Raw genomic sequence first — 21806 nt, forward strand, 5'->3', positions numbered from 1 at the left:
GGTGAGGGGAAAGTTGGGGTTTGTTGGCTGTGCTGTGAAGGAGTCAGTGCTATCAGGAGTTGCCCATGAGAAATCACCGAGAAGGTCTGGAGCTTTTGCAGTAAGATGACAACAATCCTCATGGCTCCACTCCCCAGTTCAGCTCACACCACCACAGCAGGTCCAAGAGCCACACAGTAAAGCTGCTTTCATAACCTTTGGCTGCTTTAAGAGGTTTTTCCAGCCAAATTGCTGTAGAAATGCTCAGAACCAGGAAATTCACCTGTGCTGAATGCAACAGGGACACCAAAAAGCCGTGGAGAACCTTCCATGTGAACCTGGAGAGGCACCTTGATGGTTCCCAGAGGCTCCCAGGTTTGTGCTTTTTCCAGCTGTGGGAGGAATTGAAGAGCCAGAGATTCACAAAGCAATGAGATCTTGCAGTGCTGTTTCTCTGGCTGCAGTTTGGAAAGGCCTCAGGATAATGTGAGATATTTAATCCTTTATAGTCCTCGGCATCTCTTGGAAGTGATTAAAATGAGTTCAGGCTTTTTCCTCAATACACTCCTGCCTGAGTTTGACAGATGGGAACATTGGTTGCTGTTGCTTAAGGGAAAGGTTAATACAAGGAAAAGGAGCAGAGTTTCCAGGATTCCATCACGAGCTTGCTGCCAGTAGAGGTCCTGAATACTCCTCCATTCACATTAACAGGATGTTCACATTAAACTTGGAGACAATAATGTAAAATGTCCACGAGCCAAATTCTATTTCTTATCCCAGAGAGGGCAGGAGGACACAAAACCATATCTGGGCTTTTTGTCTCCTCAGGTCCTGCAGTGTGCCAGGCTGCCCTGGGTTTGCAGTGGCTCTGAACAAGTGCCAGTCACGTTTAATTACACAGAGAAACAAACACTTTCTGCTGTGATTCTCTCTTGGAATCAAAATAGAATCCCCAACTCCTGGCCTTACCTCAGGGCTGTGATCACTGATGCTATTTGTAGATGAAAGGAGGCTGAACCTGCCCCTCTGTTGTTCCAAGGGGATGTACAGGCTTGTCTGTTAAAGGAACTGCAGGATTTAAACTACACTCCTGGTTTCCTTCATGCCGCCTTCTTCAGCATTGACTTGGGCTGGGCTCGTGTTCCAAATCTCAGCACACAGGGGGATAAACTTGGTCACAACTTTTAAACACATTATTCCACAAATACTCATTATGGGGCATTATTCTCAGTGGCAGGGAATGGAATTCAGGGCTTTATCTGAGATTATGGAGTGGAAGAATTGTGCAGTTATTTTTATTTGGCAAACACAGAGCTCTGTCCAGCTCTGTGCCAAGCACCTGGAGTTCCCACCAGCTTCAGGGAGCACTGTGAGCACTCAGCAGTTCTCAGGATCACACAGCCCCAAACTCACAGGTCTGAAGGGTGTTTTATAGCTACAGGGAAGAGCACAGAGCCTGTGACAAACTGGATACAATCCATTTTAATTGGAAGCTGACAGTCTGTACAACAAGCCACTTTAGCTCTGATAAAACTTCCTGATAAAGCAGCTGAGCAGAGTTTCCTCCCCCAGATCCTTTATTTTCCTTTATTTCTTTGGGGATTCCATAGACTATCAGGGGAAATGATAAATAAAAAAGATAAATAGATGGAAGGAAAAAGCAAGGCATTCCCCAAGGTGATAAATATGTGGTGAATCATAGAACCAATCCCAAATGGTTTGGGTTGGAAGGGACCTTAAGGGTTCTCTTGTTCCACCCCCCTGGGAATCTCCTGGGGAATCCAAGCAGAGCCATTCCCATAGGATTCAAACCAGCCTGGAGCATGTGTCAAATGCCAGCCTGGATTTCAGATGGCTGAGAACAAATTCCATGCTCTGTCCCAGCATTTCCAACTGACCACGTGCAATTCCCTTCCCTGGGAGGGTCTGGAAGTGCTGGCACATCCAGGCTGGAATCCTTTGAAGAACAAGTAGAAGATGCAGATGAGATCACATTGAGGGGGCTGAGAGGTGACAACACTTTGAGAATTAGGAAATGAAACAGAGGATAATTTTGAAAGTTAGTTGATTATCTTACACTCTTCCTCTTCAGAGCACTTTACAGAGTCTTGATAATGAATCCAGCTAGACAGGGACCAGGATAAGGAAATATTATCCTCACTTTACAGTTCCACAGAGAAATACTTCATCCCAGAGCCAGGACTGAGGCACAAGTTCCCCATTCCCAGTCTTGTGCTCACATGAAATGTGTCAGTAATTAAACTTCCTTTACTCATTTCAGCTGCTTCTCATTAACCAGGAGTATAAACTCATTAGAGGAGGAACTTTTTGTTACATGTGCTCAGAACACCAGCACAATGAGGCTGGGAATCCTTCTGAGCCTCTCCAAGTGTTACTGGAGTGTAAACACCAATCATGGAAAAGGCACTTCTCATTTTTAATGATTATGGCTTGGAAAGCAAACAAACTCAAATAAGACTCAGTGTTGCTTTGGTTTAAATTTTAATGCATTTCTCAGGTCAGTGGTTACCTGAGCGGAGTCTTTTAAAGAAAATTTTCCTACTTCTAAAAAATAAAGAATAAATTACATGTTAAAAAAAGCTGCTTGTTACAGGTTATTTGAATGGATTTTTAATTTGTTGAATTTGGACCAAAAATATTTTGATCCTGTGTGATCCACAGCATCTCTCTGCTAACAAATGCTATGGACCAGATTTATCCCCATCTTTGATAGATGAGCCATTGACTCCAGTGAAGCAGCTGAGAATTCCCTTAGTGCAGTTAAGAGGTTTTATTCTTCATACCCAAGACAAAGAATAATTGTCCAGAGCAAGAAAACTGTCAGCAAGGACATTTTGTTTATTATTATATTTTTAACTTAAATTCTCATGATCTGGAGTGCCCTAAGTGAATTGAAAACTATGGAGATCAGAGCAAATAATGCTCCATTACACAGCTCCCTGAATCCCTGCAGCCTCCCTTGGCAGAGTTATCTGCTTTGGAGCACCATCATTCCTCCATTTGAGCAATCTGAGCCTCATCCACATCAGAAATTTCAATGCCATCTTGCCCCCATCGTGTTTTTCAGGTCCATAACCTCAGCATGATGCTCAGAAAGGCAGTGGTGCCACAGAGTGACTCTGCTACAGAAATGCATTTACAAAAAGACCATTCAGACCATTAAATATCACTTGTACTCTTCTTTTTTTGTGAGGAAAAGTCAACTTCCTAATTCCAGAGTGTTCTGCCAGTTGCATGCAGGAACTGCAGATCCTCTCCTCATTCTCACCCCTTGCTCCCACTTTGCAGTGATAAAGCAGTTTTTTGAATGGTTTCAGGGTTTATTCCACACTTTAATGTGGAGTTTCAAATCATCTAACAGATGGCATTGTCATCATTTTTCCTTCCCCACAGAATGAAAATGCACAAACACTTGACATTTCCAATATGTCTTCATCTAATGCAAGAATTTTTAGAAGCCGTGGAATAGTGATAATCTGCTTTGCTTTAGATGGCCAGAATTGTTCAATGTGTGCTAAAAATCCTGCATTTCCCACGTGACCGTGTGGGAAATGGGGATATAACCACACAATGATCATGGTTATGTCCTGTACCAGGAGCTCTGAGCAGGGCAGAGCAGAACATGGAATGCCAGAGCAGCTGTGCAATGAGAGGGGAAGGTTCATTAGAGAAATGAGCTGAGCTGCTCCAGCACTTGGAAATCAGCTCACATTTACAAACCCACAGCAGATGCATCCTTTGGCAAAAGAGTTCTGCAGTCAGTAATTTGCCATTCATCAGGGATTGCCTCTTAAATCTGGGATCCGAGCTAGGGTGCAGATGACATAGGGGGATAAATTTAGACAGGGCTGGAAACAATTATTTTGATTAAACCTCCAGCCAATGAGAGTGGCAGCCTTGCTGTTCCTCCCCTTGCCCCTCACTCACCCCTCTGTGGTGAAGGAGGAGATTCTGTGAGTTTAACTTCTCTTCTTTTCCAAGCAGGGGATGGTTGGATGGAGCTTTTGCTGCTGCAGGGTCTGTCCAGTGGAGTAGGGACAGTATTTGGGTGGAATATTCTGCCTTGCTTCCATGTTAGTGTTGGAAAAGGTGCTGGGAGGGAAATACTGAAGTTTTATTTACCTCAAAGGGAGAGATTGTGCATATTAAAGTAAAAAATTGGTTTTTCTTTAGCCTATCCTGCCACTAGGGCAACTCCTTGGGTTGATGGGTTGATTCTGCTGGGAAATCTTTGTGAAGTTCTCCTAAACTTGGTCATTCCAGCTTTGGCATGAATGTTTCCTAGTCTTTGAAACTCTTTGTCCAATCTAACATGGATGTGTAGGAAGAGTAATGCTAACTACTCTTCTAAAAAACATCAACAAAGCATCATTGAACCACTCTGAGCTGTTTTATTAGAAATAAAACGATCTTAATCTTGGCTGGCAATCTTGTGCCCACCAGGCCTTGGCTTGCTGTTATCATAAACAGCTCTGGTTTAAAATAATCATAATATGAAGGTAAATTTCCACTTTTAAAATGAGTTTTTAATTAATGTTATCTTCCTTTGGGATTATCTTGGATATTTCACTGTGGTTGCTGCTCCTCCTTGCACTGGTGTTATGTGAGAGTTAAAAAGGCCAAGGCTGGGGATGGAAGGGGTTGGGAAACTGAGCTGAAGGGCTGGAACTTGTAAAGACACAAACTATAATTGCAAAATAAAATTGCAAGAACTTGGGAATAGGAAATTTTATCTTATTTACTCTTTGGTAATTGTTGGCACTTGACTGCAATCAGCTGCAAGCCTATCTCTGAGTGACAGCACAATTCCAGCCAGAGCAACCAAAAATAGCCCAGCATTTCAGTAATTCTGGGCTTTTTATAACCTAATACTTCACAAATAAAAGCCAGTGTAATGTGGGCAGATTGAACTCTCCTCTGCAGACTGGGCTGAACTGGGCAGTGCTGTGGGAAGCCATACCCTGAAAGCACCAGTTTGATCTTTATTCAGGTGTTCTTGCCCAGAATGAAACTGGATTAGCTCATTTTTTGTTCTTTAGTCTTAATACTTCAGAATTCATTCAAGCTCTAGGCTTAGATTCTCGTTGGGGTGAGGAGGCTGCCAGAGGCAGGAGAGGGAAGGTCCAACCTTCACCAGAACTTCAGTCAGAAAGGACCTTAATGAGTAAATTGATCTGATTTTGGTCAGAAAACCCTCTGGGCCAAGGAAGTTTGGAATAGTTGGAGATTTCCTGCTGAAACATTACTTACAGATCCTGTTTATGTCAGCAGCTCTTCAGTTGATCCCCACACCCTTGCTGAGGGAGGAGGGAAGGATCCTTCCTCCAGCACAGGATATATTGGAAGGTCACTTTTCCCTCATGGTCCCTGAGTTTATCCCAAAGTCTCTTCCTCAGGGGGTTTCAGTGGAAAGATCCTTCAGTGGAAGGATCAAAGCCCTGAGGAATTCTGTTGGCACCCCAGGACTACAGTACCGTGAATTAATACAAATCTGCAGCATCACACACATTTTTCACGGCTGTTTTGCCTTTATTACTAATTTACAGTTTTATTTGGTACCAAAACACTGGGTGACACAGCAGAGCTGCTTTAGTTTGAGTCCTTATTAAACCATTTTAAGGAGTTGTCTGTTCTGAGGACCAGCACAAAAGTCAAGCTACATTAACTTGTCAAGTGGATTAGTTGTGAAACACACTTTTGGACATTTTAATTCAGAATTAAAGTGACTGTAATTGGATGTAGCTTACTTTGCTTTCAGAGTAAATTCAGGTAAATCAAATTAAGGTTCATTCAGTGTAGAGGTGTGGGCAGAAATCCTCATTATGGACTGCATGGAGCAACTGAAAACATGAGCCAGGTTGGATGGGGCTTGGAGCAGCCTGGTCCAGTGGAAGTTATCCCTGCCTGTGGGAGGGGGTGGAAGAAAATGAGTTTTAAGGCCCCTTCCAAGGCAAGCCCTTCCATGATTTTGTGATGGGAACTATTGAGGAGCAGCACAAAATTTTTGGGATTTTTGGGACTTTATGAATAATTTTCCAAAGAAATGTCATGGGCAGCAAGTTGAATATAGATGGGAAGAAGAAGACAGCCAATAATTACAGCTGCAGCATCTGTGGAAGGACAAAAACCTGCAAGTCCACAGTTCAAGCCTGAAGTTGTGTCTTGAACAGTTCTCTTAAAGGAGAGGGAATTTGCATCCTAAATAACCAACTATCAATGCTGAGGTAAAGAAAGGAGGTGAGTTCCCTTAACTGTGACCTCATCTCTGAAATTAGGGATGTTAGGTGAAGCGGAAAATAATGAGTTTTCACACTATCAGGTTTGTTTGAGGGCTTTTCAGTGATTAAAAAAAAAAGCCCCAAACACTGAGTCTTGAATACAGAATAAATTCAATCCCACTTTTCCAGCTGTGACTGTGTAACCCTCCATTCACCAGGCAGTGTGTGCCTAAATGAGGGCCCAGGTGACAGCTGTCCAAGAAAACCTGCAGTGCTCAGGCAGGTGTCACTGATGGAACAACCTGGCTTTTCTGGCTCATTCTCCCTCCTTGATAAATGCTCTCTGGGTGTTAAATGCCCCTCCTGTGATGGCAATGAATGTAATTAATTCCTGATGATGAATACATTTCCACTAATCCAAGTGACTTGCATTTTCCTGCTATCTTCTTTTTGGACAGGAAGCCTCTTTTTTGCCAGCTATTGCCACGTTGCCTGGATGCTGCAGTGTGAGGAGGGAGCTGCTGCTGCTGACCATTTGGCTGGCAAGCTGTGGCCAGGTGGCCACGGATCAGTGTGAGGGGCAGGTGCCTGACAGGGTGCTGGGAGCTGCCAACATCTACCAGGCCCTGCTGACGTGGCTGCTGTCCCTGGTGAGTGCAGTTGTTGCAGACATCTCTTATGAAAAATCCATTCTTAGGATTTTTCCTCCTGAGAAGCTGCAGTTTCAGCGACAAAATGTAAACAATGATTATCTGCTGCTGTGGAATGCAACAGGTCCACCTGTGATTAGCTCCTCTTAGATGTTTGTAATTAATGGCTAATCAAGATGGAGCTGTCTCAGAGTCTGAGAGAGCTGCCTTTTGTTTTCATTCTTTTCTTTTCTATTCTTAGCTTAGAAACCTTTTCCTTTCTTTTCTTTTAAGTATAGTTATAATGTAATATATATATAATAAAATAATAAATCAAGCCTTCTGATCATGGAGTCAACATTCTCATCTCTTGCCTCATCCAAGAACCCCTGTGAACATGGTCATATGCAGTGACCTGCCACTAAAGGCTCTGGGTGATGAGGGCTGTGTTTGGGCCTCCACTGAATACATAATCACCCCTGAAATCTCCTTTTTCCACCCAAAAGCTACAAAGCAGTGGCTGAACAAAGTGGAAATTATGTTTTAATTCACCTCGGAGTCTGTAAATAAAAGTGTTGCCGGAGTTGGTGGAGCTGGGTTGTGTGTGGAGTTTCTGAAGAGGTGAAAGGTTGTTGAGCAGGATTTTCAGTGGTTCAAAGTGACTGCTGGCTGTTGGGCTTTGTCCTTGGCAGTGGACACAGGTGCCTGATTTTCACCACTTGTTCTAGATAAGAACAGAACATTCCTGATAGTCAAGAGTGCTGTGAACAAATGAGAGGCTCCTTAATTGTCCTTTGGTTCTCATGTTTTTCTCCTCTGAAGAAACCACCCCATCCTCTCTCCTTCCCATCCATTTCACCCTTTATTCCCTAGGGAAAACTGTGTATTTTCCCTCCCCAATGTATATTTTTCCTTCCCACCCTTCTCAGTGGCCTTATTCTTTTCCCTGGAGAAAACTCTGGGATACCAATACTGATCCACACAGTCAAGGTAGATTTCACCCTGAGCAGCCAGGCTTTTAAATCACTTAAACCCCACTTAAACACAATTAATTGTTAATGATGTTCGTGCTTGCATTAAAACATTGCTAACATTCTTCAGTGTTAGTTCAGTGCTAATGAAAATTGCCACTGGAACAGCCCTGCATCCTGAATTTTCCTTTCAGACTCCTTAGCTTGTGACCAGCTGCAGTGTGAGCTCTCTTCCCTTGTGTTATTACCATTTAAAAAACCACAACTGAGCTCTGATTTATAGCATTTCTCTCTGAGCCTGAAAGGGTTCCTCAGCTTCCAGGGCTGTGTCACTCTGCTGGGTGCAGGCTCACATGTTCTGATGCATTTTGTGCCCAAGAAAAACTGGGATAAAATCCACCAGTTTATTCTACGCAGGCTCTGAAATGGCTGTTGGATAGCAATGAAGAAGTTTGCATTTCTTTCACTGAAAGAATTGGATGTGGTGGTGTTTGCAGGGGTCCCAGGATGAGGGAAGAGATGAGAATGTTGACTCCATGTTTCAGAAGGCTGGTTTATTATTTTATTATATATATTATTAAAATTATACTAAAATAATAGAAGGAAGGATTTCATCAGAAAGGTAGCAAACAAAGGAAGAAAAATGGAATGATAACAAAATCCAGTGACTGACAGGACAGTCTGGACTGCTGGACTGTGACTGGCCATTAATCAGAAACAACCACATGAGACCAATCCCAGATGCACCTGTTGCATTGCACAGCAGCAGATAATCATTGTTTACATTTTGTTCCTCAGGCCTCTCAGCTTCTCAGGAGGAAAAAATCCTAAGGAAAGGATTTTTCATAAAATTATCTGTGACAATTGGAGATGTCGAGGCATTTTTAGACCAAATTCTCATCTGGTAATCCATGCAATTCCATGGGCTGGCTTGTGTAAATCAGCATTTCCTTGCTGCTTCCATGGGAGATGTGCTGGATGCTGCCAGCTGGGAGCTGTGGTCCCCTGGATGGTGCAGAATTCCCCATGAGAGTCCAGTGGAGGATTTGGTGCTGGTGTTTTGAGTGATCCAGCTCAGCTGTGCAGCAGTTTGAAAATCCAGCCTGGCCCTGTGTTAAAAACATGTTTTTAAAGGCCTTTATCTCCCTGTAAATGCAGTAAATAGAGCTGATAATGCACCTAGAGACTGGTGATGGTACAAACCAGGAGAACGAGGCTTGGAATTTCTGTATCCACCAGAGCCCTGGGAGGGAATGACAGTCCTGTAGCTCAGATTTGCCTTTCTCTCCATCCAGAGCATGTTCTGCATCAGGTACTTCTGCTTTTCCTTTCCTGGCTTTGCTGATTCCCTGGGTCTGGCTTTCCCAGTTTTCTGCCCCTTTTCACCATTTGCCCTGGACAGTTTGCAGCATCTCAGTGCCTTCCCAGGCTGTTTCAGGTGTCTCTCCTCTCTCTTTTCTAACTTATGATCAAGATTTCAATGTGTTCTGCATGTTTAAGTATATCATGTTTTATTTGACTTTGAGCAACCTAAAGAGCCAGGGCATAGTCTGTTCCCCTGGAAACTTCTCCCTGGATCTAAACTGATATTCACAATAATAATTCATGTCTTGGGGTTGCAGAAGTCACTTTTTACCCTTTTTGCTTTAAATCAGATCTATAAACTGGAAAATAGAATGTTTGCCTCCCACACACGTGCACAAAAAAATCCATGAAAAAGAAATCACCTCAGCCCAACTAAAAGGGGATGCACAGTCTGGGGATTGCTGGGGTTTGGGGCGTCAGTTTGGGTTTTAGGGGAGCCTGCAGCAGCCCCTGGGCATGGCATCTTCCCTTTGCATTGATTTGGAGCTGGGATTGGATTGATCTCAGTGTCACTGATCAAGGCACACACAGTGCTGCTGGGACAGGAACATTCTGGGCAGCCTTGGCAGGGGCTCTGTGCTCACCCCTGCTGGAGCAGGGAATAATGTGAATTCCTGCTTCCACACAGTGAAACTGGTGGAAGTCAGAGCCTGCAAGTCCTCATTGTGAAAATAAATCCCATGGCTTATCAAAAGCAATGTGTTATTCCTATTTAATTTGGTCTTTATTGATTTTTCTACTGGCTAAACCACAGCTAATCTACTAATCAAAGCACAGTTCTCCCTGGCTTGTTGTGGGGCTCTACTCAAAAGCAACAGAGCAAGTTAAAGGGGTTTTTTTTTCAGTCCATCTAAAAGTGGAATTGTGTTCCAATGGATTTCCAGGTGCCTCCTGTGACGAGGAAGGATGGTCCCAAAGCTCCATTTGAGGTGGTGGGGCTGCAGCAGGCCTGGACAGAGGAAGGCTTGGCCCTCTATGCCTGCTTGGTGGCACCAGAGGAGCCTCCAGCCCAGAGCCACGAGGCAGCAGTGAGTAGCAGCATTTACACCTGGTAGTTGTGCAGGCACTGCTGTGCACTGAGCACCAGGCTGGGTGTGCCAATTCAGGCTGAAATCCCAGCAGGGCAGGATGGAGCAGTGGAAAAGCTGCCCAGACTGGGATGGGGAACAGCCCAGGGAGGAATTGCTTTTACAGCTGATTGCCAACCCAAGCTGTCCTCACTTGTGCTGCAGTCAGGTTAAGGCATCTAACTGTGATGGAGTGAATTTTACATCTGCATTGTCTCACCCTTTACATGAGACATGAGAAAACAGAATAAAAGTTTTTTAAATGCCTCTCAGTTGCCCCATCTCTGAGTCAGAAAAGGGCATAGTCCAACAATGCTGCTTTTAGGTTATGTGCAGACCAGAAACCAGCTCTCTGTGGCATCATTTTGTGTCAATTGCTCATTAGCTGTAACCTCACACTGCAGAGATTGAGCTGCATTTGGAGGAGACACATCTTTTGGCACCTATTCTGGTGTTTCCTCCTTTATTTTAACTATGTGAAGAGTGTGGCACGGGAGGAGGGATTATTTTATTTGAGTGCCAGGAGCTGAGGCCTGCAAGCAGGACATGAACCTGTGCCCTCAATTGTGGTGGGCCCCAGAGCCTGAGCTGTGCAATAAAACTGGCAGGTCCTGCACACAGGCTGGGATTGGCACATGTGATGTAAAACATGAGGTGAACCGTGAGCACATGTGATGTAGAACATGAGATGAACTGTGAGCACATGGGATGTAAAACATGAGATGAACCGTGAGCACATGTGATGTAAAACATATGAACTGTGGGCACATGTGATGTAAAACATGAGATGAACTGTGAGCACATGTGATGTAAAACAGATGAACTGTGAGCACATGTGATGTAAAACATGAGATGAACTGTGAGCACATGTGATGTAAAACATGAGATGAACTGTGAGCACATGTGATGTAAAACATGAGATGAACTGTGAGCACGTGTGATGTAAAACATGAGATGAACTGTGAGCACATGTGATGTAAAACAGATGAACTGTGGGCACATGTGACGTAAAACAGATGAACTGTGAGCACATGGGATGTAAAACATGAGGTGAACTGTGAGCACATGGGATGTAAAACATGAGGTGAACTGTGAGCACGTGTGCTGTAAAGCATGATTTGAACTGTGAGCACATGTGCTGTAAAGCATGATTTGAACTGGGGGCACATGTGATGTAAAACATGAGATGAACCGTGAGTACATGTGATGTAAAACATGAGATGAACTGTGGGCACGTGTGATGTAAAACATGAGATGAACCGTGAGTACATGTGATGTAAAACATGAGATGAACTGTGGGCACATGTGATGTAAAACAGATGAACTGTGAGCACATGTGATGTAAAACATGAGGTGAACTGTGAGTACATGTGATGTAAAACATGATTTGAACTGTCCTGAACACAGAGCTGTGAAACTGCAGCTCCGGGCTCTGCTGTGTTGGTTCTTTCACAGAGCTGGTTTGATACAGGCTCAGGCATCTTGTATCCAATTTTGTTTTTTTGGAGACAGCTTTTTTTTTTAGTATTGCCACTCTTGCCTGGTGTAAATATCTGAGCAGTGTGGCCAGGTGGGTGTGGGGAGCAGCAATCCCTGTGTCCCCCAAATCTGGGAGCCACTTGCTTGAACAGCTGTCCTGTGGCTGAGGAACCTTGGAGGTGCTGCCCTGTGCTCTGCTGAGGCTGCTGAGTTCCTCTCAGGTGCCTCAAAACAACTTCTGTGCCTTCAGTGGATTTTCTACTCTGGCTTTGCCTGTTCCATCCCCAGATCTCTGTGTTATACCTGCTGGCCACACCATGGGGAGCCTAAATGGATCAGGATGTGTGAACATGGTTTTAAAACACACTTCAGCATCCCCTTCACTTGCAGCTGCTGCCTGGGAGCAGCAAAAATTGAATTTCTCATGTTGTAGCACAAAACCTGGAGTTTCACAGCTGTGGCTCCAGTGCTCCTGAAAATAAATAATGGGTGCTGGCACCAAATGTCATGATTAAAACACTACCAAAAAAAGCCCAGCCCAAAACAATGAGCAGCTTTTCCACTGGAGATTGAGCAGAGGCTGAAGTAGCCAGGGTCTGCTGGACTGGACAAGGACTTGGTGTTGGCAATTGAATTCAACCAGAATGTGATAAATAATAAAAGATACACACATGACAGTGAAGTGGCAATTGAATTCAACCAGAATGTGATAAATAATAAAAGATACACACATGACAGTGAAGTGGCCAGTAATTAAGAAATTGATGGTTCAGAGCCCCCTTTTGGGCTGGAAATGGATTCTGGGCTCTACACATTAGTATTAAAATATCATTTGTCATCATGGTTAACATTTACAGATACTTGGTCTTTTTTGTATAATCCAAAGCTCTTAAAGTCTCTCTAAATTCTTATAAATTCTCCCCAAATTCTTAAGGAATTGAAGGTGTTTGCCCTGTGGAGCAAAGGGAGTGGAGGGACAGAGCCTGACCTGCTCTCTGCTGATTCCAGCTTTTGGCCAAAGCACCAAAATTACTGAGCACTGATTATGCTCAAAATATTTCCCCAGGGTTACAGAACAGAATGAACTTTTGGAGCTGTGGGCTGTCCTGAGTGTTTGCTTGGAGCTGGGAAGGGTTAAATCACATCCTGGTGGAACAAACTGGGCAGTTTCTCCAGTCCTTCTCATGGAATCACAGAATGGTTTGGATTGGAAGGGGCCATTCAAGGCCATCCACTCCCAATCCCTGCAAGAAGCTGGGACAGCCAATGTGAGAAAGAAATTAATTTGTAGAGAATTCTTAAAGCATATTTTATCTAAAGGACATTAGGTACTGGGCTAAAACTCTTAACAGGCATTTCTTAGTATACAACTTATTTATATTCATTGGTAATGCAATAGCCATTGTTGGTTTTGGTTGAATTACCATTGGAGCATTGTAAGAGCGAGCTGAAATCATCAGCTCTTCATTACAATTTGCTGAGATGATAGTTGGGAAAACTGAAAGTCTAAGAATTCTATTACTGTCCTTGTCTATACTTAGAAAGTCTTGTCTTCGTTCTAAAGTGTTAGTAGCTCTTGTGGGAATGCATTCATGGTAAAAGTGTTTTTAAAAATATATTAATTTGGAAGTTTCCAGTTCACATTGTGAATAACAACCTTCCACCATTCCAGGGTGTTCCAAGCCCTGCCCAGCCTGGCCTTGGGCACTGCCAGGGATCCAGGGGCAGCCCCAGCTGCTCTGGGCACCCTGTGCCAGGGCCTGCCCACCCTGATCATGACAAACTTGTGAGCTCAGCTCTGTTGCACAGCAGTGACATTTCAGGTGTTGGGGCAGCTCTTCCAAGCAGGACTTGGGTTTCCTGTCCCTCATTAGAGGCTCTTTGTGTTAGCACTGACTTGTGTCAATCTTTCTTTCCTGAGGCATTTGTGGAGCTGCTGCTTTCCCCAGCAGAGATCAGAGCTGGGAGGAACAACACGAGTTGGGATGTCAGCCCCAGCAGAGACAAGGAAAATGACAGCAAGGCTCTCTGTTCCTGCCCTTGGGCAGCTTCAGCTGCTGTGGAGACAAATGTGGACTTTATTCTTCACACTGCAGCCTCAGCCTCTCACTGTCCTGTCAATGTGCAAGTGTCAGTGGCTGAATTGAAAAACAACATCCTGTTGGGGCACTTACTGGTTCTTGTTCCAGTGGTCCCCTGTGGGCACAAAAAGACACTTTTCAGGCATTACCTTTAAAATATGATTGGGTTTCCAGGTACTTTGTTGCATCTGTTTGCTATAAGAAATTAGGGAGACCTTAAGCTACTTTTTTTTGGATTATCAAAAATGACCAAGTATCTGTCAATGTTAACCATGATGACAAATTATGTTTTAATACTAATATGTAGAGCCCAGAGTCCATTTCCAGCCCCAAAAGGGGGCTATGAACCATCAATTTCTTAATTATTGACCACTTCACTGTCATCTGTGTATCTTTTATTATTTATTACATTCTGGTTCTCTGCCCCAAGGTCTAATAGTTATAAATAGAATTATAATGGTGGCTTCTCCAGGAAAAAGCTCCTGTTTTTTGCACATCAAGAAGTCTTTTGGCTTATTCAACTGGGACAACATCTATTCCTATATCCAGTGGTTCTGCTATGTTTCCTCTCATTTTTATCAGCTTTTTTGGGGTGATTTTATATTTATCCTCCTCCAAGCAGCTGCTAGAAGTGAGGCAGATTTCAACATCCCTGCCTGGCCTTGGTTTCTTGTTGTCAGAAGAAATGCCAGAACACTCACCTCCTGCAATCCCTGTGTGCTGATGGACGGGCTGCAGTTCCATGTCTGATGGGAATGAGATTTGTGCATGGGAATGAGATTTGTGCAGCCCGTGCTCTGTGCCAGGCGTTCCCAGTTATCCCACTGGCAGAGCTGTGGGCAGCCCTGGGGCTCCTCTCTGCCCCTCCATCACTTCATTCCCTGCAGGCTCAGAGGAGCTCCCAATCTCTGTCCTTTGATTTGGGGTTTTCCTCCTTGAGCTTCATTTTTTAGGTGCAATAATCACAGTGATGGAATGTCCTGAGTGGGGAGGGTCCCTAAAGGATCACCCAGTCCCACCCTGGCCCTGCACAGACCCCCCAACACTCCCACCCTGTGCCTGAGCACTGCCCAAGCTCTCCTGGAGCTGTGGCAGCCTCGGGGCTGTGCCCATTGCCTGGGCATCCCTGGGCAGTGCCAGCACCCTCTGGGGATGAACCTTTCCCAAAATCCAGCCTGACCCTGCCCTGCCCCAGCCATTCCCTGTCCCAGAGATCAGAGCTGCCCCTGGGGAGGAGCTGCAGCCCCCCCTGAGCTCTGCCCTCAGTCTCCTCCTCCAGCTGAACAATCCAAGTGCCCTCAGCTGCTCCTCAGACCCTTCCCCATGCCCAGGTCCCTCCTCTGGACACTCCAACAGCTTCAGATCCTTCTGATATTGTGGCACCCACACCTGCCCCAGAGCTGAGGTGAGGCTGCAGCAGTTCCTTCACTTCCCTCTGAGTTACTGATGGAGAGATGTTCTGCACAGTTGCAGAGTCTGTTAATTTCTAATTAGGTCTCCTTGAGGTCACTGGTTTTATTCTCTGAAAGTCTTGCTAATTAAGAATCAACCTGAAGAACAATGGGGCTTAGAGGGGAGGTTAAATGATGGGAAACTGTAGTTTAGCAGTGCAGTATTCAATATTAATGTATCAGAATTAATATTAGCCTCAATCTTGAAACAAACCAGAATGGTTTGGGTTGGAAGGAGCCTTAAAGCTCATCTAATTCCAACCCTCTGGGCAGGGGCAGCTTGCACTGGACCAGATTGCTCAGTGCTCTCTGCACCCTGGCATTGAACACTTCCAGGGATGGGGCACTAACACCTGTTTTCATTTATATCCCTGAGAAAGTCTTTGGAAGTTAATGTTTCATTGTGTTGGGCTGGCTCACGGCCCTGGTTATGGGATTTTCTCCCCCTCTGAGGGTGGTGGGATCTGCTTTGGAGCAGGGTTTGTGAGCTGATGGATGGGAAGAGATGGGATGAAGGGTACAGGGTGTCACACCAGGGCTTGGTTTGGAGCATCTGAGGGTGGAACTGGGGTCTGGGGTGGCTCTGGGCAGAGGAGGAGCTGCTGCAGGTGCAAGGTGCAGACAGAGTTTCTGAAACCATCACCAAAGCTTTCTAACCACTGGCTCTTTGCAGGCTGCAGAACATCTCCAGGGATCACCCAGCTTTTACCAGAAGATTTCTGCATTTCTGACTTCTACATGGCTTCCAGACCTTATCTGGTGGAGAGATGAACTGGCCAGTCACTTCCAAAAGCAGCTGTGCCCACTTGTTCCTGCAGTTCCCTCTGTCCTGCTCAGTAACATCACTGCTGTTAATCCTGACCCTCAGGTACTGTACACAAGTGCTTGGCCTTCTGGTATTTTTTTGATCAGGTCCAGTATAAGTTGTTTTTCCAGTGTTAACAGATATTCTCATTTTCTTTAGCAAAGGATTTAAACAGAGTTTGAAAACAAATGCTTCTAATATTGGAATATTCTGTGATTTTAATATCTGTGGATTTCCAGGGAAGTGTGTGAGCTCCAAGGACACAGCACCTCTCCAAACCAAGTGCTTCCAATCTCTTGCCTGCCTGGAAATGTCTGCAGGAGCACTCACTGCTGTCCAGAAGCTGAATAATAATTAACCTTTCACTTCTTCTGTCAGATTAGCAAGTGCTCCATAACAAATATTCCACCAAATGAAATATTACAAGAATTCCTTATACTAATTGGGGGAATTTATTCCTTGAGGGCACCCAATGTTGCTTTTAGGCCTTTACCAGCCTTTCCTATCTTGGTGTAAATATTTAGAGTGGGTTTTCAAAGCAGCCCTGAATATGACCTGATTTCTATATCTTTTGTTTTGTTTATTTCTTTCCCACAGCAGCACCAGCCTTTGGGCAATTGTGCGCTTTTCCCAATATTTGTAAATGAACAAAACCCTTGAGACACAATTCCAGGGAATGGCAAAGCCTGCAAATTCTTGTTCACAATGAAGTTTTAATTTTGAAAATGATGTAGCATGAGAACTTTTCTGCCATTTCAACCAGATTTGGGGATTACCATGACTCTGTGAGAATCAATGCCATGAAAGCTTAGGGGTTTAGCAGTGCACTTAGCAATTTGCCTAAAGGTTTATCCCACTTGTGTGCAGGAAAAGGAGGCTTAGTGTTGTTGATTTGCAGTCACTGTGGCTTTCAAGCAGAAGCAAGAGCCATAAAGAGTCTGACTACTCGTAAAAGATAAATCTGCTCCATGCTTTTAAGGCATAAAATAAGGCAGCATTTAAAACAGCCAGGGCTTTTATGCAAATCCCTTATTAGAGGAATTATAAATCATTAGGAATTGAACAGCAAGATAGCAGGCACTTTCTGGGGGTGGATCTTTGCCTTGATGCCATGGAAAACATGATGTCAGTTTAAAAACCACATTCTCTTCCCATCAAATGCTCTGTGCCCCCCAGGCCTGAGTGAGGCTGAGACCACTGTGTGTTGTGGCTTCTTCACAGAGTTATGGAATCACAGCATGGTTTGGGTTGGGAGGGACCTTAAAGCCCATCCAGTGCCACCCCTGCCATGGCAGGGACACCTCCCACTGTCCCAGGCTGCTCCCAGCCCTGCCCAGCCTGGCCTTGGGCACTGCCAGGGTAGAACAGCCACATTTTCATAGCTGGTTAGGCAGCAGGGCTGATTTCCAAAGCTGGGCTCAATGAGCCACTCTCTCAGCAGGCACAGCTCACCCTGATGTCTGCCCTGGAGCTTTGCAAAGTGCTACCAACTGAGAATGTTCCCAAGTGTCTTTAAAATACAACCAAAAAGTGCTGCATAGAGAACTCAGTATCATCTTCTTTTAACTTCTTTGGTCTGAAGGTTTGGTACAAGGCCAGTGATCCATGCTTTGCTTTTTGGACATTTCTATTTGTTTTGAGGCAGTGTGTACAAAACTAAGCAGCCAAAGAAGCTGTGCCCACGTGGAGGAGGAGCATGCAGTGAATCCCTGCTTTTGCTCCAGGTAGATCAGAGTCTGAGAGAGAAATCTTGGCAGGATGGTGGAAAAAAAATGGGCAGAAATGGAGACAGAGGGAAGCTGTTGTGTACTGAGCAGCTCCTGTGTGTGATCTGGGGAGCAATTGCCAGCAGTAATTGTAATAACCTTTATGCTTTTTGTTTGTTAGTGCATGAGCCAATGTCTTGTTTTCAGTCAATTTGTCTGCTGGATTTTCTGCCTGTTCTGGACCTCAAACAGATTGCTTTGCCTGTGCTGGTTTTTGGAGGCATTTTTATGAGTGCTGTGCAATGAGCCCATTAACCTGCAGCAATTCACTGCTGATAGGAGCAGCAGCTCACAATGCAGGCATTAAAGCCCAGCTAGGGCTGGGAGTGACACCAGCCCTGTGGAAGCTGCTAACTGCAAGCTCCCCTGTCAGCAGAAAGAGGATTTCTTCATTTTAGCATAAAATAAAAGTAGTTCTGCTGCTAAGCCTCAGGATGCAAACTCTCACCTTAGGGATACAGACAGCACACACAGAGCAAGTGCTGGTGCTGCTGTTCCCCAGCCTGTTTGCTCCATGCTGGAGTTCTTTTCCTCTCCCTCAGTTCTTCTGGACATTGGGACATTTGCCCAAAAGGTTCAGCTTTTGATGGTCATTTTCCAGAGCATCTCCTTGAACTCCCAGCCTGTGCAGGTGCCTGCCAGGACAGAGTCAGGGCACAGCAGCATTTCCAGGGAGCTTTTAAGGAAGAAGGGGAACCTCCAACCCTCCTTCTCTGTCCACAGACATAGGCAGGGACAAAATGTCCATAGACTCAGGGATCTAAGTCAAGGTGAAGGAGATTTTTTTACTCTAAGTCCCAGAAAATTGATTTTGTTGCCCCTCCTGATGATCAGGTGCTCCTTTAGTAGCTTCCCTGCTCTGACACAAAGTTTGTGTGGGTTTTTCAAACAGCAGTGATTAAGAGCAGGTCTATACAAAGTTTTCCTCCTTACTTTTTGCTTAAGCAAAGCTCTATTTTTAATTTTTTTTTTTTTCTGGCTAATTATAGATAAGAATCCCAGAACTGGGTCCAGGGAGCTGAATTTGCCCCAGTATTGTAACCCAGGCCTGCTGAAAATGTCCAGCAGCACAAGACTGACCTAACAGCAAGGCTGATGTGTGGCAGGGGGCTGGCAGAAAGTAGAGCAGTTCTTTCATGTGGAATTTCAGATTTCTGGGCTTTCCCTGCTGGAGTTGATGTTAGCTGTGTTGCCATAGGAGCTCTCACACACAGAAGCTTTGAAAGTTGCATATTTTATTTCACATTCTGGAATAACTGTGTTGGATACACGAAGAGCTGGCCATTGCTGCTGGAATTTGAAATCCCTGTGGAAAGCAGCCCCAGCTGCAGCACTTGTTGCTCTGTGCACTTGAGGCCCAGATTCAGAGCTGATTCCCAGGCTGTGTGTGCAGCCTCTGAAGGGGCAGAGGGAGGCTCTTGCAGAGGCTCTTTCAGCTCTGTGAGTCTGTTTGAGATGAGCTCAGCGAGAACACTGAGCTCCCTGGGCTCTGAGTGCTGTGACATTATTTCATTGACAAGCACCATGGCCCTGGCCCTGCTGAGTTGCCTTCAGCATCTTCCACTGCCTTTTGCCTTTTGCTGTAACAGCTTTTAATTTCAGTGCTGAGGGAGGCTTGCTCAGGGAGCTGCTGCTCATCACCACAGCTTTTTATCAGCTTTTCACCCAGCCCTGCAGTGGCTGTGTGGGCACTGCCTTTCACACACCCCCAGCTGCAGCCACTGGGCTTTGCTGTGGGTCAGTGCCTGTGCCGGGGCAGTTATGGTTTGATTTGGGGTTTTTCTCCATGTATTCTCTCTCATTTCGTGCTGTGTGAGCAGCACTCAAGCTGGGCCATGTTTTGGGATGGAAATGCTGCCTGGGCTCCCTGGAGAATTTGCTCAGCTCCCAGATTTAGTTCCCCACATTGCTGTGAGCTCCCAGCTTCAGTTCACGGCCCAGGGCTCTGCTTTCCTCCTCCAAAGCTTGAAAGATCTGATTGTGTGCAGCTGAACTGGGCATTAGGGAGGGATAAAACACCCAGGACAGCTCCTCCACATGGGCTCATGTAAGAGTGTGGGGGGTTAGGACAGGGGTGAGAGATCTCTGCAGCCAGGTCAGGAACTTGGGGTTCATTGCAAAGGGCCTGGGGCAGGGCCCTGCTGGGAGCTGCAGCCACAGCTCAGAGCAGGCTGAGAGAAGAGAGGGGAGAGAGGATGAGAGGGTGAGAGAGTAAAAGGGTAAGAGAGTGAGGTTCCCATTACAATACAATAAATCTTCTTCTGTGTTGAATATTCTAATTCTCACTAACCAATCTAGTACAAGATACAAATCCTACAGCATTTCCATACAGCCTATAAGAATCACTACATTACCATGCTGTGTTACATTTTAAACCCTATAAACTCCTTCTTGGGCCCCTTCTGCCAAGCTGTAGGGTCTGCTCTGACCCTTGGGCCTGTCTGCAAGCAGAGGGTGTTGTTCCATCAAAAGGGGATCACCTTCAGCCAGCCACACCATTGTTTTCCAGTTGTTCAGTAACTGAAGTATCTCAAAGCTTGCTTTCATTTCAATCTCGCTTATAGTTTCTATATTCTCAAAATCTTTTGCCAGACAATCATATTTATAAGGCTTCCCTGTTTCATCTTCCCCACCAGGCTCACCCAAAGCAGAGGTGCAGGGTGAGTCCTGCAGCATTGGCAGTGCCAGCCATGGAGCCAGCACTCAGCTCTGGGACATCCAGGCTGAAGCTGTAAAGCAAGAGCTTCAAAAGGACAGGCTCATCCTCCCTTTGCTTTCAAACCTTGCCTGTGGCTTCTCTTCATCTGAGTCAGTGGAAAGGCTCAGGTCTTGCCTGGCTGGCAGCCTGAGTGTGCAGTGCAGCCAGCTCACATTGTACCAGCAGCTTGGGTGAGAGCACATCTGGCTGGAGATTCCACATGGATAAGGCTTGTCTGGGGGAGAAATGTTTGTCCTGGCATTCATCTATTTCCATTTATAGAAAATAATCCCCAGCTGCAGCCCAGAATGGCTGTACCTTCAGGAGGCAGAAGGTGACACCCTGGCCCTGGCTGAATCCTGCTGGAGTCTGGCATTTATTTTCATGGAGCCAGGAGTTCAGGCAGCCCCTGGCATTTGTAAATAAAACCCCCTAACCTTTAGAAGGAGGAAGGACTACACTGATGTCTACCAGAGCTGGCACAAAGATGAAGGCACAGCTTGGAGAGGAATAAAACATTAGAGGTTTTCATTCTTCCTAAAATTTGACAGCTCACATCTAGATTGTGTCCATCACTCATTATTCCTGAAAAGAGCAGCTTTAAAGAATTCTCAAGCTGCTGTGCTTTGCCATTGGTGCTGCTGGGCACAAAGGCTGGGAGCTGCTCTCTAATTCTGTATTCTGTGGTTTAAGATCTCCCCAGTCCCGAGGGGAGCAAGGGGAAGTGAGATCCATTTCAAACTGTCTGAAATCCACTCACCACAACTGGAAGGAAGACAAGGAAGAAAGGAAGGAAGACAAGTTAAGGAAGACTGCATGTCTCCCTTGCTGAGCCCTCTCCATCTCAGACTTTTTGCTGCCTGTGGTTTTTATAAGCCACAAGAACGTAGAATTTGGTGGGTGATTGGTTGATGATTTATCATCATGGTTTGTATTTTTGTTTGGTTTTTTTGGGCTGGTTAGTTCTGGGGTTAGTTCTGTGTTTGTTTGGAGGTGGTTGTGGAGTGATGATGACGGTTATTGGTTTTGATACTAGGACATATAGAGGAAGGTTAATTGAAAGTGTATTGATGACAAATGATTTGGATAATGTAGGGATATATGGTTTAATTATTTGACAAAAAAAAGGTCAAGATTAACAAAATTGCATTAAATGGAATTTAAATACTAGTTCCTAGTAAATGATAAAATAATTAATATGTCTGGCAACCTGTACTAAACTCTGCAGCCATCTGAAGGGAACATGCACACTGGGGAGGGAGGATGTGCAGAGCAC

The 21806-nt window shown here is 45.1% G+C and overlaps 1 protein-coding gene across 5 annotated transcripts in view; it reads left to right on the plus strand.

Annotated features, from left to right (window-relative positions):
* DNAAF8 (dynein axonemal assembly factor 8) overlaps positions 1-21806 on the plus strand; it is a 105470-nt gene that overhangs the window by 23006 nt on the left and 60658 nt on the right. For all 5 annotated transcript variants that reach the window (XM_074553113.1, XM_074553114.1, XM_074553115.1 and 2 more), the window contains 3 exons: positions 6677-6868; positions 10068-10211; positions 15935-16129. In XM_074553113.1, coding sequence (XP_074409214.1) covers positions 6677-6868; positions 10068-10211; positions 15935-16129 — 531 coding nt within the window. The remainder of the gene's footprint in view (positions 1-6676; positions 6869-10067; positions 10212-15934; positions 16130-21806) is intronic.

Source organism: Zonotrichia albicollis, chromosome 16 (genome assembly GCF_047830755.1).
Source record: "Zonotrichia albicollis isolate bZonAlb1 chromosome 16, bZonAlb1.hap1, whole genome shotgun sequence".
NCBI classification, from domain to species: Eukaryota; Metazoa; Chordata; class Aves; order Passeriformes; family Passerellidae; genus Zonotrichia; species Zonotrichia albicollis.